Genomic DNA, 26,132 nt, shown 5'->3' with positions numbered 1-26,132 from the left:
TATTTCGACAGTGTTATTGTACATATCTTTAATTTATATTGCTCAATCCCAAATTATTTATCTCTCATTATTCATTTCTCTTGGCTCTATGTTGTTTATGTCAGTATTGTTTTTGCCAATGTTGACACTAAAAATATGCAACAATTATTAACAGTTGGCCCACAGTATCAAAATCATGGGTCTGCCACTGCTGATGGCCCACATTTTGGAGAATGTTCGAGGTAAAAAAGTTGAACTTAATGAACTTAAGTATCAAAATCATGTATCGCACAAAATTGTTGTGATGGCCAAGCATGTCCACATAGTAAACCACAATAGCTTTCTTTTTCTTAATCACCGATCCGATTTCTCTACTTCTGAGTGTTGGTGGTGGTGCAAGGTCGAGTTAGATTTGCTTTGTTTGAGTTACGCTAAGGTGGATGACATGTTACTTCTTGGGTTTTGCTTGTGTTAATCCGTTTTTAGGTCCGTTTTAGTTCTGATTATGACGATTTCTAAATTTGTGATGAGTGAGGCTATAATTTGCCTAGGCAAACTCATACTCTCTCCATCCCCAAAGAATATGTACTTTGGGTTCGGCACAAGTTTTAATGCAAAATTGATAAAGTAAGAGAGAGGTAGAGAGAAAAAGTAATCAAAGTATTATTAGTGGAGAATGGGTCTCATCTCATTAAAGAGAAAAAATAGTTTCTAAAATTAGAAAGTGCATATTCTTATGGAATGGACTAAAAAGGAAAGAGTGTGGGATGAAGGAAGTATGTAAGTAGGGTGGTCTACGCATGTTTAAAAACGTGTAGCCGTAATGCACGTTTTTTAAAACGTGCAAGGGCTACTGATGCACTATTTTTTAGCACTAAATAAACATGCAAGTATACAGAGTATATATAGTATAGCCAAAGGTCAGTACCGGATATCGAACACGGGGAAGGCAAACACAAAGTGTCTATCCTCTACTAAGACTCAATTACTATTTGGAAGAACAGAATGTTTTTGAAAACTTTTGAAAACAGAAAATATTTGAAAATAATTAACAACTAAATGCAAGCAAAACACAGAGACAATCGATAGAGATAAGAGAATTCCAGGGATGTACGTTCACGGTTATGGTTATACAAATTCCAAACTACAATACCCTAGCACAGGTTATTACTTTGATAGGACTAGTCACCTAGCTTATGCTCATGCGATGCAAACGTTGATTACAAGATTAGGGTTGTCAATCCCAACACGTAACTCCATTAAGCTCCTAAGACCCTTGAAAAGTCCTCACTCTCAATTAACAGTGTCGTTTTAAGGGAAGCTAACTGTAGCGTCTACTAAGTGGACCTAACTCGCTAGAACTCTGTCACAGTTATAAAGCAAGTTATATTAAATCATACACAATTGTGTCACTCAATCATGCAACATCAAGACTAACTTAGGGAAGAAACAAAGTAAAAACAAAACGGATATTAAATAGAAAATTAGAATTGTATAACCAGAAGTCGTTACTAACACATCCCTAGAATCCTATGAGTTTAGTTACACATAATGAAATAAGCTAAACACATAGATTGAAGGGAAGACAATTTGAACATAAAACTAAAAAAAATAAAACCCGTAGGTTGAATCCTTGTCGTTCTTGATGTTCTTGAAATCCTTCTCAAACTTCTTGCACAAGTGAAGTACTCTAGCTCTTGATCTCTATGAATTATTTTGCAAATAGAAGCTCTCTCTTTTTGATGAAGCTTGAGGTCTTATTTATAGGGGAAAGACAATCCTTGTTGTAGAAGGAAAAGATCTTCAAAATATGGTAAATCTTGGAGCAAATCTAGGGCATCTCGGATTCGCCGCTTTTCTCCGGCGGGCCGCCGCACCTTGGCCACGATGGTCGCCGCGTTGGAGTCCGTGGAGAGTCTGTCTCTTCGGCGGCGGACCGCCGCACGACTTCCGGCGGTCGCCGGGCGGGACTTCTCTTCCAAGCGTATTTTTCCGAGGTGGACCGCTGCATTGATCTGCGCCGCACGGGCGCCGGCGGTCGCCGCACACATTCGCGGCGGTCGCCGGTCCGCCGTTTGACTCCAGATTTCCAGACTTTGCGTTTTGGCTCCCTTTTTCGGCTCAATTATGCATATTTCTCACAAAACACGTCAAAATACCAAAATAGACAAAATATGCAAATAATGGACGTGTAGAGTGACTTTGACATAAAAAAACGGACCAAATAACGGCCTTAAAATAGTGCAAAATCCGAGCGTATCAGCTACGCATGTTTAAACACGAATCGGCTATGCGTTTTTGAAGATGCGTCGCCATTGCTTGTTTTTAAACGTGTACGCGTCTTTCCTAAAGCCATAAATATAAAAAAAATCGTATTTTGAAAACTTATATAAGGCCCAAGGCACGAAACACCACCGTGTCTACCAAAAAGGATTTCTCAATGGATAGATACTTTAGCCAATAATAGGAAGGGATATTGGCACCTAATATCATGGAACTTTCAAAAAGTTGCATTTTTCCCACGAACTTTGAAATTGATAAATAATATCACGAACTTTACCCCGAGTTTGTTATTTCCCACAAAAGAAAAAATTTCGGCAAATAATGTCATGATACATATTTTTTTCGTAATTTATCGACAACAACTTCGAGAGCTTCAAGTTTTTTAATCTTTGAGGATAGTTATTCTTGAAGCACACCCTTCAAAATTATTCTTCAATCTATAAAAGTAATCGGAATCTTTTTTTTGTTGGGAAATAACAAACTCGGTGTAAGAGCATCTCCAATAGCGGCTAGCCCACCGGCTAGCCTATTCGCGGCGCTAGCCGGTCGGCTAGCCGAACTATTGCAACCGGCCAGCGCACTTTCGGCGAGAAATTAGGCGAGCGCACGCCGATTTCCAGGCACTCGCCGATGCGTTTGCCGCCATTGCGGGCTGGCGATCGGCGAGCGATCGGCCAGCGCATTTTTTATTTTTATTTTTTAATTTTTGAAACACTATATATTCGCGATTTTCACGTCATTTTCATTTGCACCACTTGTTTTAACGAGTTTTATCTCTATCTAAATTTCTGTACAAGAGAACTTCGAGAGATGGACAACAACAACCGCGAGGAGTTTCCGTCCCCTCCATCGTTTGCTCGCCGCACTCGCCCGATTGGCCAAAAGCGGGCGCAACGGGCAGCGAGACGATCCTCCCCCCTATCGCCCTAGGAGGTCCAGTCGGCAACCCCCCCACCCGCGCTCACCTTCTTCTTGCGTCAAAAAACGCGGGAGCGGATGTACACGGTCTTCCAAGATTGGAAGGCCGCCACTGATCCCACGGAGAAGAGGTTTCTTCACTCGATGCCCGAGAGCATGCGGGTAGATTTGGATGCCGCAAGGGCATAGTTGGGGGGATCAGACGTGGAGGTCTCGGGTGGCGGCGGCGACGACGAGGAGTAGAGAGAGGCGTGACTCGTGTGTGGAAGCCATTTTATTTTGTATTGATTATGTAATTTTTTTTTCTTTAATGTAATTTTTTTTAATCAATGTACCTTTTTTTTATTTAAATGATATTAATGAATTTTCCCGTATGTGTCTCGTAAATTTTAATTCTGTAATTTGTCATGAATTTAATTCCGTAAATTGAATTATTTTTATTGCGGCTAGACTGTGGCTAGCCTTAGGCTAGCCTATTTGCTTAAAATGATGATGTGGCAGGTGGAATTTATTGCTGATGACGTGGCAGGGAGAGAGAGTGACTACCTTGTGGCTGACCTAAAGCTATTGGAGATACTCTTATAAAGATCTCTCTTTCTGTCCTTAAACTTCATGATATTATTTGTCAATTTCAAAATTTATGGCAACAATCCAATTTTTTAAAAGTTCTACTCCCTCCGTCCCGCTTAAGATGACACGTTTTCCTTTTTAGTTTGTCTCAACTAAGATTTACACATTTCCTTTTTTGGCAACTTTCTCTCTCCAATTAATACACTCAACCACTTTTTCTTACTCTTATTAAAATATTCATCTTTCTTTATCTCTCTACTTTAATACTTACACTCACCTTCTCTCTCTCCAATTAAACACTTTAACCAATAACTCCTAAAACCCCGTGCCGGCTAAGCAATGTGTCATCTTAGCCGGGACGGAGGGAGTAATATATATTAGGTCCCTAATATGAAACGTTGGAATCCACATCAATAAGTGATTCATTTTTTTCGTTTTATTTGAAAAGTCAATTCTAAAAAAAAAAAAAGCCTGCTATACTAATTTAAAAGAAATAAAGAATAAAAAAGGTAAAAGAAGACCTAAAAATGTTGACTTGTTATAAAATCCCTCCGCATAATAAGTGACGCCGCAACCCTACTTCAAACAAAAACCCTAATTCGATCGCCTCCCTTCTTTTAAGTATTCTACTCTTCTCCCTTCTTCTTGCATCGCCGCTGCACACACTCACCCACAACAACACTTTTGGTTTCCTATGATTTTACAGTTTATGGTTGATTTGAAGGCCAATGGTTTCCTTTGATTTTATAGTGTTTGAATATTGATTTGAAGGGCAATGATGAATTGTGATAGGTCTCGTTCGTCGTAATGGCATATTGCTTATTGCTTGCCTTGCCGACCATACTGCTATATCACCACCCATAAACTGAGTCCTTCCATTTCTATTTTTCATTTTCGCCCAATTTTTGTTCAGATCTTCATGATTATTCGCATTGTCTGTGTTAATATTTCTGAAATAAATAGTTTTAGAAAGTTTGAAGGTGCCGATGATGAATTTTAGTGGAACTTATTAATGAGTATTCATTGATTACGAACACCCTACTGCCTTCCTTCTGAGGCTTGTTTCGCCCAATTCTAGTTTTTTGAATTTAGTTTTCATAAACTTTTCTCTTGTACTGATTGGTCAAGTGATGATTAAATGCATAGTTCAAATGACTAATTCGTGATTATAAAACTCTTTTAGTCTTTCGCTCCTATCTGATGACCTTTAATCAATTTCCTAATTCTATCTATTGGCCTGTGATTAAATTCTTATAAAGACAAGCATATGCCCGAACATCACATGTAGACATTCTAATCTTCTCAATGAGGCCACAATTTTACCAAATTTTCAATAATTTTAGAAGCATTTGAGTGGAAATTCAGGCAACCTACTTCTGTCTTAAACAATAATGAGAAGTAAGGTGTTGATCTGCTCGCATAAGGACCTTTTGCTCTTCAGACTTGCTGATTTATTCTTTGAAGCTGGTCTAGTAAGCTCAAGAACATTTCTTTTTTCATTAAACCCTCCCTTTCTTCGCTGGCTTCGCTATCTGGTTGTTGGATTTGATCTCAATATCTAATCAACTCGTTCCCTAGAAGCAATATTTGTTGTGTTGCCCTGTTTTCTTTACTCTTACTGCTTATTGGGTTGTGGTGGAGATCAATGGGACAGCTATATTTCCTATTTTCAATTGAATTTTGGTAAAATTATAAATGGCGATGATGAGCACTTATACAGTTACACAGACCTGTAATGATTGCGGATATGATCGCGATTATTGAACATCTAAGGGACTGAGCCATTAGTTTATTTTTTTTTTCATTTTTCATTTTTCATTTTTGTGCTTTACTTGATTTTGTGTTTTGTCGCACTTATGTGCGTCATTTTTCACCATGTAAAGCTACAAAAATAAGTTCTCCTCGCTATCCGGTGATTCTTTTTATAGTTCATTTGGACGTTGGTGAACTACATTACTAAATTACTAGTAGTACTATGTAGTAGTACTAATACTTTTGTACAATGATTTAAATTGCAATCTTAATTGGATTATATCTCCGAATATTATTAAATGGCTAATCCATTAAATTAGAGAAGCACAATAACTACCAAATGAATTACATGAGTCTAGTATATGAAAATAAAGACAAATAAAACTATAGAATTATTGTAGACACCTTAGAATTTCACAAATGCATTTAGCTACCTATATCATATCTAAAGTACAAAATACAGTGAATATAAAATATGAAATCAAACAACTAAATTGTTGGATGATGGAATCTTGGTTGTGATCTCATTCTTTACTTTGTGGAATGAGTGGGAACTCTCTCTAAATTTGTCATTTTCACTGTATAGTGTTTTTCTCTAATGTAAAATACAGATAAATCTCAATGTTGTGTTTAGTGAACTCGACCGAGTGGAATTAAAGACAAATTACTATTGGTTTGGTAGAAATCTTTGGGCTACTGTTGCATCAAACCCAATCGGGTGGATCAAGGGCTTAAACTCATTCGATTGAGTAAGACTCTCTAGAGTTCGATCTTATCCATCCGACCTGGTGGAATTAAAATGCCACTCCTATGAGGTTGGGTAGGAGCCCTTTGTGAGGACCAAAACATCCTTGTCTATCTTCTTAGACAGTGGAATGTGGGTCATACTTTTACATACTCGTTTGATAAAAAAGATGAGATACGAGAAGATATGTAAAATAAGATAAGAAATACGGGCTTCATGTCAAGATATGCAAAGATATGATACTTTTTTTTGTTATTGTTTGATAGAACAAAAATTATCTAAATGTATATTAAATAACATGGTTTAACTTGACAAATTGGTGGGTTACATAAACATGATTAAAGTTATAATTTTGGTAAGATTGGGTAGGGCTCTTGTCTTATATTGGGCTTTGAGTTAAGCTTAACTATGATATGAAACAATTAGAAATGTCCATATATATTTCTTTATCTTGGTATTACTAACTTACCAAACACGCCCATAATAAAATGTGAGTATAAAAAGGTTAGTGGAATGTGAGGCTTATAACCATTTATAGAATATTTTAATTGAGACTCATAAAGTGCGACACCCAAATATGATAAACTGAGATTCCTAAAGTGGCAAACCCAAATATGATAAACACAACTCCTATTCGGTCTGGTAGGAGCCCATTGAGTTGATGTAAGATAATACTCCCTCCGTCCCAAGATAAGTGACTTATTTCTTTTGGGCACGGGATTTAAGGAATGATATTTAAATAAGTTAAAGTGGAGAGAGTAAAGTATAAGAGAGAGAAAAGTAGAGGAGAGAAGAGAAAATAAAGTAGGTGGAGAATAAAGTAAGAAATATGACTTTTTGCTAAAAATAGAAATAGGTCACTTATAGTGGGACACTCTAAAAAGGAATACGAGTCACTTATTTTGGGACGGAGTGAGTACTGCTATATTGTACCAAATTGAAAATGGTATTGTCTTTTGTTTTTGAAGCAATGATGTTTTGAAAGAAGAAAATGATGTTGGATTGAAAATTACATTAGTTTGCATATGTCTTTTTTATATCATTTTTTTCTATCATTTTACAAGAATTTGTTGTTTTTAAATCGCGTAGGTTGAATTATCATTGCAGCACAAATCCAACACTAAAATCTTGCGTTTTTATTCGGTCGACCCAATATGAACCAAAGCCTATTAACTTTGTGCGTATTCGTGTTATATCAAAATTTCTAGTCATACCATTAATGATACGATACAATTTAAGTTGACACCACACAATAATTACCTGAATCTAATATTATACGTAATGCGAATCTTAAAATTAGCGTAAGACTTGTTCTTGTTAAAACACAAAACAATTAAAATAACTAAAATTACATAAAATATAAAACAACAATGACCCTTCTTTCTGCAATGGTTGGTTTGGTCCTAGTGGGAGCCATATCAATTAAACTCAATTTGCTTTTAATTTTTAATATTATTGTTTTTTTTATTTTATTTTTAATTACTAAAATATCAAAATATATTATATGAAACACCACGGATTTTTAAAAACAACTACATAACTTAATAATAATAAAAAAAACTACATCATACTTAGCTAAAAAAAGACTACATTACTAAACTAAATTGCTAAATAAAAAAAAACCCTAAATTACTAAATATGTTGAACTCACAACCTCTATAATTTTTCAAAGTACATTTACCATTAGGATAAACATAGATTGTGTATTGAACTCAAACAAATTTTTACAAAGCAACAAAAAACTCTCTTTTAAGTGTAAAACTAATTGTCCCACATCGAAATCACAAAGAAATTTGGAGTTGAGAACCTATCTATAAAACTACCATTTATCCCACATCGAAGTCATAATGAAAGTTGAAATTGAAAACCTATCTATAAAAAGTTTACTCAAGCAATGCAAAACTTGCTCATTTAGTGTGAATGTTTATATTCTACAAATATATTCTTTCACTAATTCACTTATCCGTTTTTAGTTTGGATCATTGTGAAATTATAGTTTTTTATTTCAAGTTTAAAAAATAATTTTTTAATTTAAAAATCATTTTTTTAGAATTAAAAATGGTTTTTATAATTAAAAATTGATTTTTTTATAATTATTTTGAGATCGCATCCTCGATCGATCGGGCGCGAGATCGGGATGATAGAATTTTCGGTGACTGAATTTTCGGTCGCCCGGCTCGGACTCGGGCTCTTGTAGTGGATGCCGACGACACCCGAGCCTGATCTCGGGCAATCGGACATCCACTGTGGATGCTCTAAGAATATCGTAATATAAAATAATTAACTTTGTGATGTTTATTATGGATGAATGATAGATGTTATAACTTATTAATTTTTTTTCTAAAAATTTATATTAGTTTTTTTTTTTATCTTAAACTCGAACTATAAGTTTGTATTTCTAAAAGTTTATAGTTAATTTTCTTAAAGAAATAATAAAATAAAAATTCACAACCAGGACTGGATATCAGAGTCGAATATCTAGTTATCCGAAATCATTTTCGGATCGAATATCGGATACTAGATTTTGAGAAATTCGAAAAAGAGGTATCCGCCTATTTGATAGGCACTCCTTCGTAGGTTGAGGTTCTATTTATACCAAGTCACCTCTTGTTCTAGAATTTTTTATTAGAATTGTTTTAATTTAGTTCTAGATTATTCTATAATAAAACAGGAATTGTATCACATGTTCTTAATAATTTAGAAATTTTGGCCTTCTATTTATTAATATTTAAATAATAACCATTATTTTAATAGCCTTTTTTATTATCCCCATATGTGGCATTTCTTTTATACATTTAATTTGTAATTTAATTACGTAATAAATCGACTTTGAAACCATATGATCATTTATTCAAAAGATTTAGTTAGTATTTTGAGAAAAGTCGGCCCAGTAATATGGGCCCAATTCTCCTAACTAAAGTATATAGGGTTTATTTCGTCTCCCAACTCTGATTCTCTATCCCTCTCTGCCATGGAAGTACAAGCTCCACCGCCGACGTGCTGGAGCAATATCCTCAAGCAGCAACCCCCGCCGCAACCACAACAAAAGCAGCAACCAAATGAATTTATCGCTCAAAAATTGGTGGGGAGCTGCTCTTCAACAAAAGGAATCGCGGTGGCGGTTGTTGACGCCAACGCCATAATCCAGGGAGGAGAGAAGCTCCTCCACTCCGCCGACCGCTTCGTCTCCGTCGCCGAGGTCATCACCGAAATTCGCGATCCCGCCTCTCGCCACGCCCTGCACTTTCTGCCCTTCACTGTTGATACTCTGGAACCTTCACCTGATGCTCTTAAGAAAGGTGATTTTTTCTTCATGTATTGCAGTATTGTTGTCGTTCGTAGATCCTTTTTATTGTTTCCTCAATAATTGTTGTTTATGTATAAATTTACAATGTTTTCTATCGTATTTGTGGTTAATTTGTGCGCATAATTTAGTTGAGCTTTTTAGATCCTGCAGATTAAATTATATCTGCTTCAGTTTTGTGTTAGTTTTTGGAGGTTCGATTATAAATCATAATTTTTGGAGGTTCGATTATAAAGCAAGTTTCAATTTTAAAAGGTTTCTTTACATTACAAAAAAGCACATAACTAGGAGATTGGAATATTGCTGCTGCTACTGCTGCTGTTAGTGGATTTGGTAATATTAAGCTCAATCACATGTATTAAAACTTATATGGGAGAAGCTTTTAATGTAAAGTAGTTTTCTTACACAATTTGTCATTTTACAGTGGCCAGCTTTGCTAGGGCTACGGGTGATTTGCAAACACTTTCGGATGTGGACTTGAAGCTCATAGCCTTGACCTACACATTGGAGGCCCAAATCCATGGGACTCAGCATCTCAGAGACAACCCGCCTGCCATTCACGCAGTTAATGTTAAAAGGCTTCCAGAAAAGGACTTGCCTGGATGGGGTTCTAATGTCCCTAATCTTGAGGAATGGGAAGCACTAGATCATGCTGAAGACAATGGATCACATGCTGATTCTAGAATTTTGCCCCTCAAAGATTTGAGCCTTGGTGTTATTCCAGAAGGTCAAATTGGTATGGAGGATGCTTCTAGTCACGATGGTAGGTCGTGTGCGGGAAACCAGGAGGATGGTGATGCTGGTTTTGAGAAACCAAAGAGATACTATCCGATGAAGAAGAGCGAGGTTAAAATTGATGGGAAAAAGATGGTGGCTGGTGGTATTGATGCATCGCTAGGTCAGTCTGAGGAAAACTCCGATGATTGGCGACCTGCCGTTAGTCGAAGTACCCATAGAAGATTTCTCAGGAGAAAAGCTAGACGTGACATGAGTGATGCTTCATCCGTACAACAAGACACACCCAGTAATCCAGATACTGAAAACATTGATGATGACGCATGTCCAGAGCTTGTTGTGGATGAAAATTATGAGCAAACGGTTAATGGTTTCTGTAAGGATGTTAACGGAAATGCAGATATCTCTGAAGGTATGAATAAGATGAAACTGGATGAAGAATGCTTGATGTCTTCTCAAAATGGCGAGAGGGTTAATCTTCCTTCTCAGAGAGATGAATTCGGTGGGGTAGAGGCAATAGATTATTCTGGTGACACACTGCAGGAGGACCTTGTTGAGAGCACTGAACAGCTCGGGAACTTAGAGATTACAAGTCAGACAAATGAAGATGCTGATACATGGCATACAGATGATATAAGTAGCGAACAGAGCTGGACTCTTAGATCCTTATCCGAGTCTAGTGTCGCTTGCATAACTGCTGATTATGCAATGCAAAATGTGCTTCTTCAGATGGGTTTAAGACTTCTGGCCCCTGGAGGAATGCAGATTCGCGAGCTTCACAGGTATGATTATGGATAGCTCTAGATTTGTCTGAATAGATTTAGAAAATAAGTATTCACGTAAATATATGGTAACAATTCTGAAGCTGGAGAAAACAGAATAAATGGGATCACTGAATATATTCCAAACATCACATTTTGGGATAGATGTATAATTCATTATATTTATGATATGAATGTCAACCTGATATTCTTTCTCTTTCTCTAGGTGGGTGCTTAAATGCCATGCTTGTTCTAAGGTGACCACAGAAATCGGTAAGATTTTCTGTCCCACATGTGGGAATGGTGGCACATTACGAAAGGTTGCTGTTACGGTTAGTGACAATGGTATTATATTGGCCACACGTCGACCACGCGTATCCTTACGTGGAACAAAGGTAACAGTAACTTCTTTTAACAACCATCCTGTCTGCACTTTGTTCTTAATACTGATAGTAGCAATATGACATTAGAAAGTTCTTTTCCAAGGCCCTCTAAATATCAAAGCCTTTGCAGGTTGGTGTTTCTGAATAAATATTTTTGTCTTGACAAAATAATAAGTAATGAATTTCTATAGGGGACTTGAAACAGATTTGGGTCCCTTTACTATTTGTTTCACCCCTTTTTTTTCTTCTGTTAATTGGGTTTAGGAACTCCACTTTTGATAAAAGCAAAGTACTATTTCAAATTGTGTCCTTTCTTGCTTTTGGAGCAATAGAAGGACCTAACTTGACATGTATGAGTTAACAAAGATTCAGTTTTGATAAAATAACAAACTAAAGTAGTGACCCAATTTAGAAAACTTAAAAAGTACAAAATATGGAATTTTTACTTTCGGTAATCTTATTCTCTATCTTTGAATAGTCTCTTCTATACAATGAAGGCTGCTCGTATCTGATATTTAGACTGATGAGAGTTTGGTTTCTTAAGATGTGCTATGTAATTTCTTGTTTGTTGGTTCTGCGCTTTGTTTATCAGCATACTGTGAGATTCTGAATTGATTATGTTTACAGATGTGATCCAAGCATTTGCAGAAATTTGACCAAACTTTTTTATGTGATATCCCTTTTCAGTATTCACTGCCTCTACCTCAAGGTGGTAGAGATGCAATTACAAAGAACCCTATATTACGTGAGGATCAGCTTCCGCAGAAATTTCTGTATCCAAAGACAAAGAAGAAGAATAAGCAGGTTCATTGTTTAATCTATTTCATCATTTACATTATAGTATTTCTTGTTTTTGATTGTAAGATGTTGGCTCAATCCATTACTTGAACGTGATGCTGTGCAGGATGATGATTTCTTTATACCAGATGACATTTTCCTCCACCACAATGATAAGAAAGCTCCACTCCAGCCTCCGGTTAGGAAAGCACTTGCTGTCTTCAGCGGCAAGAGGAATCCCAACGACATCCGTTATGCCCCTCGAAAATGCTAAGCACCATACTTCCATATCTACTTTAGCTTTAATGCATCAATTTTGTTGTGGCTAATGTACGAGACAAGATGAGTAGTGATTTTTTTCCCCTTTTCCCTTTTCTGTTGTGATGTAATCAAGTTTTGCTCCGATAGGTTTTTGGATACTTCAAATGAGTCATGGTTCATTGTGTTAATCGAACTATATTTATTTTTGAAGTTTCACAAAACCAAACTAAACATGATCATTTGTAGACATTGGATGGTTCATTGTGTTAATCGAACTATATCTATTTTTGAAGTTTCACAAAACCAAACTAAACATGATCATTTGTAGACATTGGATGGTTTGGTTCATTTATTTAAAGTATAGTATTTAGTATTAATTATCTCATCAAATAAGGTAAAAAAAGATGATTTAGTTCATTCATTGAAAGTCTAAAGTATGCTTATCGATTATCTCTTCAAATAAGGTAACGGACAATCTTAAAGAAGAATTACAATTTGACAAGATCGGATGAAATTGAAAAACAGACAATCATTGTTTGTCTTAACATGTTAGACTATAACCAAAGTATCAAAACTAAATCTCCTGTCTTACAATGGCCTCAACAATACAACGAATGAGAGCTTCTAACCACCATGATGTCGCCGTAACCTACGGTTACACCACCCGTGCATGATCCTGCGACAAGTGGGACCTACTACTGCATATCACACACAGGACACCGACCAGTGTCACGTAATGGTATCAATCAGCAAAGGTTAAACATTCAAGTATCAGGGTACTGTATCTTTTGACATGTACAGTATGAGGCCGGAGGAGCCTATCACGAGGCAAGCGTGAGCTCGGCCCAAGCTACGGATGACTTTATTTCCGCTGATATGGATGTGTCGATCCCGTTCTCCAACATCAAGCACAACTCGCTCACAGTCTTCCTCCGGTTCGATTTAGGATGAATGCACAGGCTCACCGCCTCGTATATCACTTTGAGGTCCTCATATCGGAAATGCTTCAGCTCGCGATCAACTACGTATGCCATCATATCCGGGAATTCCAAAAACTCTATCGCCTGCAGTTTAAAGTGATAGACCCTGTGTTCATATATACTTTGATGGTTACCGAGTAGAAAAGTTGGACATGATCACTCACCCAATCGAATAAGCAGCCTTTCTCGTTGCAATATGGAGGCCTTCCACTCACGATTTCGAGTAAGAGAACCCCAAATGCGTAGATGTTGCCCTGTACATCTACATGACGACCCTCTAAAGAGCTCGGGTGGATGCCAACCGCACCTTCATTGCTTATCGTGCCTGAGCTCTTCTCTGACCTGGAGATAATTGTTTTCCAGCATTCAAAATCAACGAGCTGCACAAGTTGAGAGAAATGCAATCACCACAACTTAACGATTTATACAGTACAATGCGGGTAGGTAAGTAGGCGGGCTTCGTAGCCTCACCTTAGGGGTGAAGTCATCAGTCAGATAGACAGAACTGGAATTCAACTCCAAGATAGTAAACGGAGGATCAAGCTGCGTGTGGAGATATTTCAGCCCCTGAGCAATGCCAATGATAATTTTCATTCGCCTTGTCCAAGAAAACTGGCTTCCTTCTCCATCTGCAGAAAGTTATGAAGTAGGTTCATTTAAGTTATTCTATTGCTGGACGACGTTTACCAATTTCAAGATAGAGAGAAGGAACGAACATACAGTAAAGGTGTTCGTGAAGTGTCCCGTTAGAGGCATACTCGAATACCAGCATCCTCGTAAATGGGCTGCTTACTCTGCAATAGCCAAGCAGTTTTCCAGTGTTTTGATGATTTAATCTTGCTAAATCAGCCACCTGGTCCACAAACACAGTTTGTAGTCGATCAATATCAAGATTATCGGATATGCCCGTTGAAGCGCCATGAAATCATTTTATTTTTCAAGAAAGACAATACCTCATTTTGAAAATAAAGCTCCAGATAGCCTGTCCATTGATCTTCTTTTATACAGAAAGATATTACTGCAATCTCAAGGCCACCTTTCATAGTTCCTTTGTATACCACACTATCTGGAGACGAACCGATGATGTTGCTGAAATCCTCACAGGCTAACTCAAGTTCTTCTCGGCTATATCTCACAACCTCCCTTGCTGCTTCAGAATCTGCACGATCAATTGAATTAATCTACAATGTTTTCATAATTATAAATTGAGTAAGAAACTCTCCACATTCAGACAGACCTGTATACATGGTCATGCAATCTTTTGTTGAAGACTTCTTCCACGGAATGATGATTGAAGGTCTTCTTCTCTTCCACATTTGCACAACAGTAAAAATAGCAACAACAAAGAGCAAACCAATCAAGAGCCCTGTCATTATTTCAAGAACCAAGATCCACACTGGTTTTGAGTTTTTCGATTGATGTCTTGACGACCTAACTTCAGTAGCATTGTACTTCGTGTTCATTCCTGCGTGGGTTTTATTTGGTGAAGCAGCATGTGCACCTGTAATGGAAGTTTAAAGTTCGATCGTTACTTAAATTCAAAGGCTTTCACATGATTAAAACAAGTCTCCATCCACAAAAAGGCAAAAACTCCCATTAAATACTCACATTTCAAAAGTCATTGTACATACATATCATCACGACTTTAATCGAACTGAATAAATTTGATAGTTTAAATCATGAAGCGGTGACATTTACCACATTGTGTAGCAGGGCGCTGTTTAGTATCTTTATCTTGAAGGCAATTTCCCAGAAAACTTGATCTATTATAAAAAACCAAGAACATTAAAAACGAAAAATAATGGCAAAGGAATACATACAATGAAAAATATATGGTAATGTACATCAAGTACCTAGGTAGGTAGTCCAAGCAATTGGGTACATTTCCAACCAAAAAGTTGTGTGCTAAGTCGATCACTTTCAATTGGGAGGCTCCGCAGAACCCCAGTTTGCTGGCATTCGAAGCATACCTAAAAGAAGCCAGTGAGAAACGACTTTATGATATCGTTCTTGGAACAAAACATGCACTCGTAGTCTAGTAAATGCAGTGCAGGCGCTAAGAAATTTGCCAACGAACATGTTACTTGATTTCCAATGCAAACATCTGCAGATATACTCCAATGTCAAGTAGTAGTTCTTAATGGAGAAACTGATAGCCTAGCAAACGTATTGCTTGCTCTTGGTTCAACAAAAACCACTAATCAAATCATATAGATGAGTCATGTTACTGAGCAGATAATCATATGAAAAACAAGACCAGTGACTGATCGGGATGAAGCACAAGATAGCACTACATTTGAGTATAGATAACGCTCCGTACTTACATTCCATGCTTGATGGCCGAAAACTGAGAGCTATTTGCAGCAGGGATAGTTCCTATAAACTTGTTTCTATCAAGCCGAAGTTCCTCAAGGTACCTCAGCATACCAAGTTCATACGGCAATTTTCCAGTCAACACATTGGACTGAAGGTTTCTGCAACACAGAGAGGGGAAATACAGGAAAGCGTATAAACCAACAAAGATCATACAAAATCAATAATGCAACTTCATATCCAACTCTAATTCCCCACAGACATTTTTTGGATGCTGGTTAAGTTTCCAATCTCGTGTGGAATTGAACCTGTCAGCTGGTTTGACCCCAAATCCAATACCTTGAGGTTCGTCAACAAGCCAATCTCCTGAGGTATTATACCAATCAACAAATTCCCATGCAAAATTCTGTTTAAACCAGGAGGGAGACTTAATCAACATGTTGCCATGCCACAGTGATAAACTTACAGGAAAACTAGTAACAGGATGGAAAGCTCACAACTCTTGCAGGGCAGAGAGCTTGTAAAACTCTGGTGCCAAAAACCCTTTCACAGATGCCTCAGATATATTACTGCACAAATTCAATCATAAACCAATACCATTGAATTTCCATTTTACAGGCAATGTAGCATATCCAAGCATCATAGGTTTAACAGTATGCATATCGAAGTCGAAACCATACATCTTTACAACATGGTCTCCTGCTATCGAGCAATATACGCCGTCCCAATTACAAGGGTCTAAAACCAGAGGACTCCAATTTAACAACACCAGCAAAGGGTCTTCAAAAATAGCTCTCTTGAAAGCAGTTAGAGCTTCAACTATAGCAAAATCAAGAAATTTTGTCAGAGAAATCATGCATGTAAAGATTAAAACACTTAATATATTGCAAGATAAATTCCAATATCCCGACAAATTGTATGCAACACTTCTTGAAGAGTAATATTAAATCACAAATCTAGATCTGTGAAGTCTTGGAAGCTAGAAAGTTTACCCTCATATATGGGAACTGCGAAGCAATCTGCGAATAAGAGTCCTAATCCAAGCAAAAGAGCTTGAATTGATGGTAAAGATATCATCTTTCTACCAAGCATTGCACTCCAAAGTCAAGAACTTGACGAACCCATCTGTAAAAAATTTCAAGAAACCCAAAAAGAAAGCAAGAAATAAGGATAAGGAGAAGAAGAAACAGATTGGGTTTATAAAAGAAGAGAAAGAGGAATATGAAGAATGAGAAACAAACGCGGAACAAGAAAGACAAGATTCTATGGTTTTTTTGCGCTGAAAATGCGAGTAAAAGAAAGTAAGCTTGATAGAAAATCTTGAATCAAAATCAGTAACTACCAATGAAAGCAAAGGCTACTGGAAAATGAGAATGAAGTTCGACAAGTGAGGAAGACTTGGATTCAAAGAGAGATGTTTGGTAAGTGAGAGAGAAAGAAAATGGATGATTGAACGGAAAATCAAAATCGATTCCACACGGCTGGAGAATGTTTTAAGTGATTTTGGGGAAAAATATTAAAATGGTAGCATGAAATTGTGAGGATCAAGAACACCATTTGCTCTCACTCTCGTACCTCTTTTCTATTATCGTCCATGCAACTTTTATAAGTGAAGATCCGTTAACTAAATTTGTCCCATTACAAAATTCAACTACAGTGGATATTTTGGTAATTTCATATAGTCAGATGAATTAAGCAGATAATTTAATTAGAAAAATAGTTAGTGACAGTGATTTTTTTCCTAAACAAAGCAGTGGTGGGTGAATATACTTTTAAGGTAGGAAAAAAAATACTAGTGTATTCAAACAGCAGTTAACAACATAATTAGTTGTTAATTAGGTGCAGAAAAACTTAGGAGCCCCTTTGCTAAGCTAGCTTCAATTTTCAGTCCTCACCAAAAAATAAGTATATTAACATTTTCGATTTCAATCAAATTTGTACAAAGATTTGAGGTAAAATTCGTATGTACCTAAAAGAAAATCACAACATGATACAATATTAATGAAATGAATACGCAATCGTGTTATTATTGAAGTGAAAGTCGACTAGAATATGACAATTAATTTTGAGTTTGGTTTAGCCCACATAATCATAGCTCTTGACTGAATCTTCTAACTTATCAGTTTTTCAGATGTTGAATGAAAAACTTCATTGATAAATTGCAATTTTCAGGTTTCAGTTTCTTGTCTCAGCACTTCCTGTAATTATTTGCCTTGTGATTTATCTCAACTCGTTTTCTTTCTAAAAGAAGTTTGTATGTTGCAAAATAACCCAATCAATGTAAGAACAATTTATATGATGCAATTGCATTATATGATATTCATAAACAAATACTTCCAGTCTCTACCTATATGAGTACAAAGCAAAGTATGTTTACAAAGCCAGCAAAAAGTAACCCAGAAAAAGAAAGAAAAAAAGAATCAGCTACTGAGGATTTTGTATTACATTACATTCAATGAAGTGAAGAAACAACCTTATATATAGATATAGATAATATTAGGAAAATTATATAACAATTTACAAAGAAATATTCTTTAAAATACTCAGCAAAAACTGTCAATGTGAAGCTACCCAAGTGCCACAGTTAACATACCTACATACTGTGCCAAACAAGTTTAGGCAGCGCTATGGTGATTTTTCTTGTTCTTGAGGTTGCGTACTTTCATTACGAGTTGTTGTCGTTCGCCTTCAACTTCTGCAAACTTGAGGCTTATTTCTGAATACCTCTCCTGCATCTCATTCAGTTCTGCCTCCATCAACCTGTTCCTCTCTTTCAATAGTTCCATCTCATTTGTTAATTCATTACGATGCCTTGAACATTCTTGTGCATCTTGTGGATTGTCGTTGTGGCTGCAAATGTCAAAGCATTTGGTTTAAAATGCAATCAGTTTTACCATCACCATTTGCATTCAAGCAGAGTAGTATATCATTAATATGATATGCATTGGTGCTGCTACATACCCATTGAGATTGGTTGAAACTTCATCACTCTTTGTTGCTTCTTCAATTGATCTGACATGTGGATCCTGCTCATCTGAAATCGTAGCTATCTGCAACTCAGGAGGATATGTTTAGACCCCTATGAAATAAATTATTGTAGGACATACAATTCAAACTGCAGAAATATTTTATCATGATGAAGAAGAGAGCTCAGAATATTTTATTAGTAGAATGATCTTTTTTCTCCTAAATTTCATCATGGTTACGGGCCCTCTATTCATAACTTCAGAATAGCTATACTATAAGGAGTTATGGATCTCTAACGTTTGCTATAAGCTTAATCCGATTAAAGCAAACACTGCAAAATTTACAAACCTTTTCAAGTCCATTCTCATATTGAATGGTGGTTTGGTTGAGTACTTCCATTCTTCGTTCTAACTCTTCGGTTTTATGATGAAGTTCCTTTTCCTTCTCAAGAAATGAATTATTTGATATTTCCAGAGCACTTTCCTTTAACTTGATCTGACCCTGAGATCATGAATTTGGAATCAAAATCTGACATATGATAACAACACAGAAATGTATGCCCATTATAATTGAACTACGACTACTTATTAAAGAAATTTAAGTAAAAGAATTGATGCTCCAAAGACCATTAACCTGCAACATTAGCATCACAAAAACTTAAGAAGCACCATTTGTTTTACTATAAGTGGTTGAGGATGTGTTACACTACAACATAAATAATACTACGATACTCAATAAGGATTTACCTCAAGTAACTTAATTCTCTCTTTAAGATCTGCAACTTCTATGGAGCCACAAATAACAGGCTTCAGAGTTTCCGAAGTTGCTTTGATTACATCCTTCATCGTCTTCTCCATACTTCTGAGGGCATCTTCATTCTTCTTCAATTCCTCTTTTAACTGAGAAACTTTTTTCCTCAACTTCTCATTTTCCAATTCATACTGTGATAGGGAATGCTTTATTTCGTCGTACTGTGAGTGAAGGGACTCTAGCTCTGACTGCAAAGTCCCAACAATCAATTCTTTTTCTTCCAGAAGACATCTCATTTTATTCAGTTCCTTCTGTGAGTCCTCAGCATCATTTTTCAACGATGCAATCCTGTTTTCTAGAACAATTCTTTCTTCATTCCCTTGCAACACAAGCGAGTCCATTACCTTGATGGAGTTCCTAATTTGTTCCAACTCATGCAAGAGTATCTCCTTACACCCTAAGTCCTCTGAAAATGTTTTATTCATACTCCCGCATGTGCTAATCTCTTCCTTGAGCTTTAAAACTTCGACTGAAAGGAGCCTCTGGGATTCTTCAGTCTGCTTTTTCTGATATTCAAGCTGCGATGTTTTATCATCGATTTCTGACTGCATCTTTTCTATTTGATTAGTCATAGATTTAACTTGATTGGTAAGCTGACACAAACTATCCTCATAACTACTCTTGACTGATTGATGCTCTTCAAAAGTTTTCTTGATGGCTTCTTCTAAATGAAATTTCTCTAGACGAAGCTTGTTTCCTTCGGCTAGAGCTTTGGCAGCCAGTTTTTCATTGGATTCAAACGTAGTCGCCATCTGCACCGAAAGCCTTCTAAATTCCTCCTGAATCCTTTTTGCTGTGCTAGCATTTTGCAACCGTGTCTTTCTCAATATATCTTCAGCTCTTATAGCTCTTTGCTCCTGCTCCACTTTTGAGCTCATAAGAGCTTCCAGATCAGCTTCAAATCCATGTAATTGATTTTCAAGGTCTTCTTCCAAGCTCTTGACATGAGTTTCTAGTTCATTGATTTTGACAAATGCATCTGCCGATTCTTTTGACTGCCTTCTGAGTTCATTCTCTAGGTTTTCTATCTGAGTTTCAAGTTCATGAGTAGTAGCATAAGAGGATGAACATTCATACTGCATTTTCAGTTGCTCCTGAAGCTCGCTCTGCTCTAGCTTATATGACATTTCATGGTTCTCTTGCTTCATGATTTCATAATCAAGTGCAAGCTGCTCCATTTGCATCTCTAGCTCATCTTTATCTCGCTTGTAGATTTCTATTTCACTACACATGTCCATGATTTGTTGTTCTAGAACATATGCTTGCTTGGTGTCATCATGCTCCTTCACGAGCTCCTCAAGAGCTTTCTGTTCTTCATCATCATTGTCATTGTGTAATCGATGTTTGCCTGCTCTGTAAGACTTTTCTTCCACGTCTTTAGTCGATGATCCACTTGAGAGGTTCAATGCATCTCCGTCTTTCTGCTCCAACATCTCCTCAAGGTCCTTCACTGCAAGCAATAGTTCAGAGTTTGATTCCTGCGTCTTTTGAAGTTGAACTCTGAGATTGGCATTTAGTTCTTTAGCATGTTTCAACTCTTGCCTCAGTTCTTCAACGATCGCATAAGGCTCCCCTCCCTCATCTAGAGAATTTGTTCTACTTCTTGCTTCGTCTATTCGTATCCTTGAAGCTTTGAGCATATCACACTCTCCCTTCAGAGCATCTCTTTCTTCTTTCAAGCAAGCAAGCTCTCTAAAAAGATCTTGCCCCCTTTTGCTCTCCTTCACAATCTGCTTACGAAGTGCCTGAAGTTCTAACTCAGAGATCTCTGCTTGTCTGGATAAAGCAGCAACTTCAGATTTGAGCTTCTCAACCACAATACCCGAGGATTCATCCGAATTCTGCCTTAGAAAGGTGTCTCTAGGTGTTCCAGATGAGTCGTCTGTACTAACTTCAAGTGCAGAATTGCCTGACCAATCCAATTGTGACCTTTCACGCTCTTCATGCACTGAAGGTTGTGTATCAGAGTTCGGCCTCAAAGATGGTAGAACTGAAGCAGGCTCTTGATGGGCACTGCCATTCTTGATCTGAGGTTGCCATGGTATCTCAACTCCACAACTGCCTTCAGAGCTTGAAATAGTGAGATCAGATCCACTGGATGTTCGACGGTTGGCATTGAATTTAGCGATGTGGGTAACAGTCTTGTTCAATGGCAGATCCTGCTCAGAGGAAAGGAAACAATATGACTATCATTTTGAATTTAATTTTATCAAGTAGGGTAGATTAGGAAAACAAGATGGTAATAGAAGATGAGAATTTACATCAGAACTGCTCTTTATGGTTCCATCTTCGTCACCATTGTTCAACTGCGACTTCAGGCTGTTTTCTTTATATAGTTTTACACTCTCAGTTTCTTCGATCTCTCTGCGAGACCAATAAACACTCTCAATTCAGTCGAGCTAAGTAACAATATAAAGAAAACATAATTACAGTAATCAGCAGCACCTCTCATCAATAGACTCTTGGATCCTCTGAATTGATAACTGAAACAAATAAGGAAACATCAATCAAGCTAAAACAAATGCTGATCCAGTCAAATGCAGTAAAAAAAAGTCAACATTTATAGCAAATTTACAAGTAGATATCATGGACTCAAAATGGGGCGAATTACATTCAATACAGCTTCGGTTTTTGAGTTCTTGAGGGGAAGAGCAACCAGGGAAACCTTATTTAACTCCACATAATTTGAGAAATCAATTGAGGCTTCTCCAAGAACTCCACCTTTAGACGCTCCCTATTGTACCATAAAAGAAATAACATTAGCTTTGGATCATCGCTTGGCAGCAAAGCAAAGCATAAATAAAATGTGTAACATTCCATACCGTCCCTACAACAAAGTAGTACATCCTCTCATGAATCTTCCCTGTTTTGGGCTCTCGACTGAACTTCACAGTCTCATACACTGGATTCTCCCAGAAACAACTCTCATCCCGAATTAATGCCTTGTCCGATTTAACTGTAGGCTTTCCAATATCCGCAGGAACAACAGATACCATCAGTGCATCCCCTCCAATTTGCGGCACCTAACATTTCAAAAGATTGATCATCACAAGTTCAATCACATTTCACGGCCTCAATTTTGCAAGTCTCCAGCCCAAGATTCTAAACAGAATGATGGAAAAAACCAACAGTCCTAACGTAGATTGCTCTTCTTCCTGCTTCATTGTATCAAAACCTTCACTATTTCGACACTAAACAGAACAAATATGTTCTTACACAGGTATTAGTTCAAAACCATTGCAAAATTCACAGAAAATACAAATACTACTAAACAACACCTTAAACATTTTCTGTATCAATTCACAACACCTCACCTCACATTACCATTATTCCAAAACAAAAACTCAACCACAGCAAGGAAAGATCCAATCTGATTTGCTTGATTCTCAATCTTCAATTACATTTCCACATACATTCAAAAAGCGCACATACTAATACAGATAAAGACAGACAATATGTGAGTGAATTTTACCTTAGCTGCATGAAACTGCAACTTAAACACTACTTTGACCTTGTTCTTATCGCTCCTCCACCGCGCCGACTTGAACATTTTGCCCTATATTACCCTCAAACCCAGCATTACACTCTGATCTCACTCGCCAGAAACTCACCGGAGCTCCGGCGAGCGCCGTTGGATAAACACCATCCAGTCAAAACAGCATCAATGCAATCCAAATTGCAATTCGAATTCGGAGCTAAGAAACGGCAACACAAAAATGGAAAGGGCGGTTGAGTGACAGAGCAAAATTCAAGTGCGCAAGGATGGAATTGAGACTTGCGGATCAATGCTGCTGAATCACACTCACTGGAATCAAAGTAAAAAAGCAGCTACGAAAACAAGAGAAAACAGCGAAGCGCAGATCTAAAGGCTGATTCTCTCACTTTGCTATATGGTCGTAGCTCCGCTTTTCTCTCTCTATATTTCTGTATCTATCACTCTAACGTTACATTATTTCCCCAACAAAGTCAGACTGATAGCCTTATTAATGGAGTACTATTATCATGAAAAATTTGTTTACGGTTTGATGTCACGCAATTACTAAAAATTAATTACAGTAGCATATTTCGTGTATAGATTCGATTTTATACACTTATATAAATAGTGGTGAATTATAGTACTCCTATTTGATTTTTTTAAATGCAGACTGTTTATATTATGGGGGAAATCTCACTATTTATTTTATGGGAAAACTCAAAATAATATAATGCACACCATTTTTTGTGACCGATAGATATAGAAACAAAAATGTCTATTTTACAATATTTCAAATATGGAATCTTACTGGACAGAAGAGTGAATTGGAGTTATATGAGTGGGAAGCTTCTGTTGAAACATTGAGATACCTTGATCAGATATTAGGTGAAAGCTAGATTTAATATTTCTGGATTTGGCGATGTGATGTGAGGTGACGGAAATGCCCTTTTGAAAGTGATATTTTTGTAACGTTGAATTTGATGGAAAATCTTTTGATGCTATAATCTTTGAGTGACGACCAATTGATAGCTAACTCTAAGTAATCAATGCCTATAATTTTCCCTTCGTAATTACTAGTAGTACTCTCTCATCCTTTAAAATTTGACACCATTTGAATCAATACGAATTTTATGAAATATAATAAAAAATGGATTGAAAAAATTAGTGGCATGTGAATCCTACTTTTATATATTAGTTTTAAAATAAAATGTGAATGGATATGAGTTAGAGAAATATGAGGTTCACTATAAAAAAAGATAAAAGTGAAAGATGACAAATTTTTAGAGACTGCTGAAAAAGAAAATAGATAAATTTTCAGGGACGGAGGGAGTAGTATTTTGATTGTGAATATCTTTTATATATTAGTTTTAAAATAAAATGTGAGTGAAAATGAGTTAGTGAAATGTGAGGTTCACTATAAAAAATGGTAAAAGTGAAAGATGACAAATTTTTAGAGGCGGATGAAAAAGAAAATAGGTGACAAATTTTTAGTGACGAAGGGAGTAGTGTTTTGATCGTGAATATTGTAATGATATGAATTCCTCCCTCCGTCCAGACTAAGATGACATATTGCTTAACCGACACAGGATTTTAGGAGTTATTGATTAAAGTGTTTAATTGGAAAGAGAAAAGATGATTGTAAGTATTAAAGTAGAGAGATAAAGAAATATGAATATTTTAATAGGAGTACAATACTCATATTAAGCATTTCAATTATTTGTTTCAATTGCATAATGATCCCTGGCTATATTCAATATATGCTATATATCTGAATTAAATAAAAGACTAAGATTGAACCATCATAATTCATAATCATAATCATAATAATATTGAAGTTAGAGAGTCACATTTAGGATCGACATAGTTAAAACATCAATTTCCTTAGCCTTAGGAATGGATGAGTAGATCACGAAATCATTTTTTGGAAAAAATGTGGGTTGGATTCCGCAAATGCTGACACAGTAATTGAGATTAGTGGTGGGACATGTTGCTAAAATGCACAAATGTCAACTTAAGAGATCATTTTAACTTTTAATAAAGTAGATCGGTTTTAATATCTTTCGTAGTCAAAAATTCAATTGCAAATACAATTCTAGGTTATCATTGATAATGGTGATTAATAATTCATCAAGATACTGAGCAGTTATTATGTCACGCAATAAATTCTACAATAAATACAGTTAAAATGGGTCCACGGACAATCCATTTACGGAATATAAGCGGATCAATTATGGTACTCATTTCTGTAAAAAAAAGTACTTTAATTTAATATTCTATTTTAATTTTCGTCCCATATGTACCTTAGATTATATATTTCCCAATCTATTTATCGTCATTTTCTCGTATAAAGTGCAGGGGGCAACAAAACTAAAGTTAGGCACAAGAAATAATAAATTTCCAAGAGTAAGTAAAAAAATACTCCCTCAATTCCACTCTAAGTGGAGCATTTGTAATTTGACATAAAATTTTATGTAATGTTATTTTGTTAGTAAAGTGGAAATAATAAAGTAAGAGAGAAGGAAAAAGTAGAGAGAGTGATGTTTCACCATATAATTTAAAAAAATTGATGTTCAAAGGTTAAAGTGGAAAAAGAATAGTATGAGCGAGAAAAAGTAAAAATAACTAACTTGAGACAAATAAAAATGGAATATGATACAATTTTCTTACGTAGCACTGCCTCCGTCCACAAAAATTAGCCTTGTTTTTCCATTTTGGTTTATCCACCAAAATCAGTCTTTATCTACTTTTGGTAAGTTACTATCTCTATTGAGGTTAAACTCATTTCACATTGAAAGCACCCCGATAATTTTTTTTCTCTATCTCTCTCATATTTTACCAATTTTGCTTGCAAGTTTATGAGCATAAGAGCATTGAGTGGTGCCCGTCCCCACCCCCTCAATTGCCAGTAATTTTCTAGCACCGCGGTGTTAACATATGCTTGCAAATTGTTAAGAATTTACTAGCACTCCCAGCGTGGTTCTAGCAAGTTTTGCAAGCACCGTTATACTCGCAAATTTTCTAGCATCAATTGTCAAAAGCTTTCCAGGGTCGCAGTGCTAGAAAATTTAGCGTGCATCACATATGCTCACAAATCTTTGCCCTTTGGTATCAATTATCAT

The 26,132-nt window shown here is 36.5% G+C and overlaps 3 protein-coding genes and 6 non-coding genes across 9 annotated transcripts; 7 read left to right on the top strand and 2 right to left on the bottom strand.

Moving 5' to 3' along the window:
• Positions 1-4,520: 4,520 nt before the first annotated feature.
• LOC125191429 lies at positions 4,521-4,623 on the top strand. The gene has a single exon (XR_007171113.1). It is a non-coding gene; the product is annotated as a small nucleolar RNA Z43 (small nucleolar RNA).
• A 108-nt stretch (positions 4,624-4,731) lies between these two features.
• LOC125191448 lies at positions 4,732-4,810 on the top strand. The gene has a single exon (XR_007171131.1). It is a non-coding gene; the product is annotated as a small nucleolar RNA U83 (small nucleolar RNA).
• A 58-nt stretch (positions 4,811-4,868) lies between these two features.
• On the top strand, positions 4,869-4,959 carry LOC125191424. The gene has a single exon (XR_007171108.1). It is a non-coding gene; the product is annotated as a small nucleolar RNA snR60/Z15/Z230/Z193/J17 (small nucleolar RNA).
• A 154-nt stretch (positions 4,960-5,113) lies between these two features.
• Positions 5,114-5,239, top strand: LOC125191452. The gene has a single exon (XR_007171135.1). It is a non-coding gene; the product is annotated as a small nucleolar RNA snoR77 (small nucleolar RNA).
• A 205-nt stretch (positions 5,240-5,444) lies between these two features.
• LOC125191496 lies at positions 5,445-5,536 on the top strand. The gene has a single exon (XR_007171170.1). It is a non-coding gene; the product is annotated as a small nucleolar RNA SNORD25 (small nucleolar RNA).
• A 37-nt stretch (positions 5,537-5,573) lies between these two features.
• Positions 5,574-5,706, top strand: LOC125191467. The gene has a single exon (XR_007171149.1). It is a non-coding gene; the product is annotated as a small nucleolar RNA snoR136 (small nucleolar RNA).
• A 3,488-nt stretch (positions 5,707-9,194) lies between these two features.
• On the top strand, positions 9,195-12,656 carry LOC125188675 (RNA-binding NOB1-like protein). The gene is made up of 5 exons (XM_048085671.1): positions 9,195-9,546; positions 9,976-11,068; positions 11,274-11,442; positions 12,118-12,234; positions 12,335-12,656. The coding sequence occupies exons 1-5, from the start codon at positions 9,219-9,221 to the stop codon at positions 12,479-12,481; spliced, it is 1,854 nt and encodes a 617-aa protein (XP_047941628.1). The 5' UTR covers positions 9,195-9,218; the 3' UTR covers positions 12,482-12,656.
• Positions 12,657-12,905: 249 nt separating this feature from the next.
• On the bottom strand, positions 12,906-16,995 carry LOC125187764 (probable LRR receptor-like serine/threonine-protein kinase At1g63430). Its single transcript, XM_048084395.1, has 13 exons — positions 16,754-16,995; positions 16,442-16,580; positions 16,259-16,330; positions 16,024-16,167; positions 15,773-15,922; positions 15,302-15,418; positions 15,147-15,211; positions 14,686-14,949; positions 14,402-14,607; positions 14,169-14,301; positions 13,920-14,077; positions 13,613-13,828; positions 12,906-13,532 (listed from the first exon to the last, which is right to left on the bottom strand). Exons 1-13 carry the CDS (start codon positions 16,851-16,853, stop codon positions 13,290-13,292), a joined length of 2,007 nt encoding a protein of 668 aa, XP_047940352.1. The 5' UTR covers positions 16,854-16,995; the 3' UTR covers positions 12,906-13,289.
• A 1,171-nt stretch (positions 16,996-18,166) lies between these two features.
• On the bottom strand, positions 18,167-23,491 carry LOC125191277 (myosin-11-like). Its single transcript, XM_048088791.1, has 9 exons — positions 23,011-23,491; positions 22,361-22,561; positions 22,150-22,272; positions 21,984-22,021; positions 21,800-21,902; positions 19,475-21,697; positions 19,077-19,229; positions 18,723-18,811; positions 18,167-18,611 (listed from the first exon to the last, which is right to left on the bottom strand). Exons 1-9 carry the CDS (start codon positions 23,086-23,088, stop codon positions 18,377-18,379), a joined length of 3,243 nt encoding a protein of 1,080 aa, XP_047944748.1. The 5' UTR covers positions 23,089-23,491; the 3' UTR covers positions 18,167-18,376.
• Between the last annotated feature and the right edge of the window lie 2,641 nt (positions 23,492-26,132).

Source organism: Salvia hispanica, chromosome 5 (genome assembly GCF_023119035.1).
Source record: "Salvia hispanica cultivar TCC Black 2014 chromosome 5, UniMelb_Shisp_WGS_1.0, whole genome shotgun sequence".
NCBI lineage: Eukaryota > Viridiplantae > Streptophyta > Magnoliopsida > Lamiales > Lamiaceae > Salvia > Salvia hispanica.
Note: the sequence above shows the minus strand (reverse complement) of the source record. Positions and strands in the feature narration are given on the sequence as shown.

Excerpts from the sequence above, each read along its gene's own strand:
- LOC125188675 (XM_048085671.1), top strand. The coding sequence starts at position 9,219 with ATGGAAGTACAAGCTCCACCGCCGACGTGCTGGAGCAATATCCTCAAG. Across the intron at positions 9,547-9,975 it reads ACCTGATGCTCTTAAGAAAG|TGGCCAGCTTTGCTAGGGCT; the intron begins GTGATTTTTTCT and ends GTCATTTTACAG. Across the intron at positions 11,069-11,273 it reads CAGATTCGCGAGCTTCACAG|GTGGGTGCTTAAATGCCATG; the intron begins GTATGATTATGG and ends CTCTTTCTCTAG.
- LOC125187764 (XM_048084395.1), bottom strand. The coding sequence starts at position 16,853 with ATGCTTGGTAGAAAGATGATATCTTTACCATCAATTCAAGCTCTTTTG. Across the intron at positions 16,168-16,258 it reads CTCTCTGCCCTGCAAGAGTT|AATTTTGCATGGGAATTTGT; the intron begins GTGAGCTTTCCA and ends TGGTTTAAACAG. Across the intron at positions 15,212-15,301 it reads TGCTTGGACTACCTACCTAG|ATCAAGTTTTCTGGGAAATT; the intron begins GTACTTGATGTA and ends TTTTTATAATAG.
- LOC125191277 (XM_048088791.1), bottom strand. The coding sequence starts at position 23,088 with ATGTTCAAGTCGGCGCGGTGGAGGAGCGATAAGAACAAGGTCAAAGTA. Across the intron at positions 22,562-23,010 it reads TGCAGTTTCATGCAGCTAAG|GTGCCGCAAATTGGAGGGGA; the intron begins GTAAAATTCACT and ends TTGAAATGTTAG. Across the intron at positions 22,022-22,149 it reads AAACCGAAGCTGTATTGAAT|TTATCAATTCAGAGGATCCA; the intron begins GTAATTCGCCCC and ends TATTTGTTTCAG.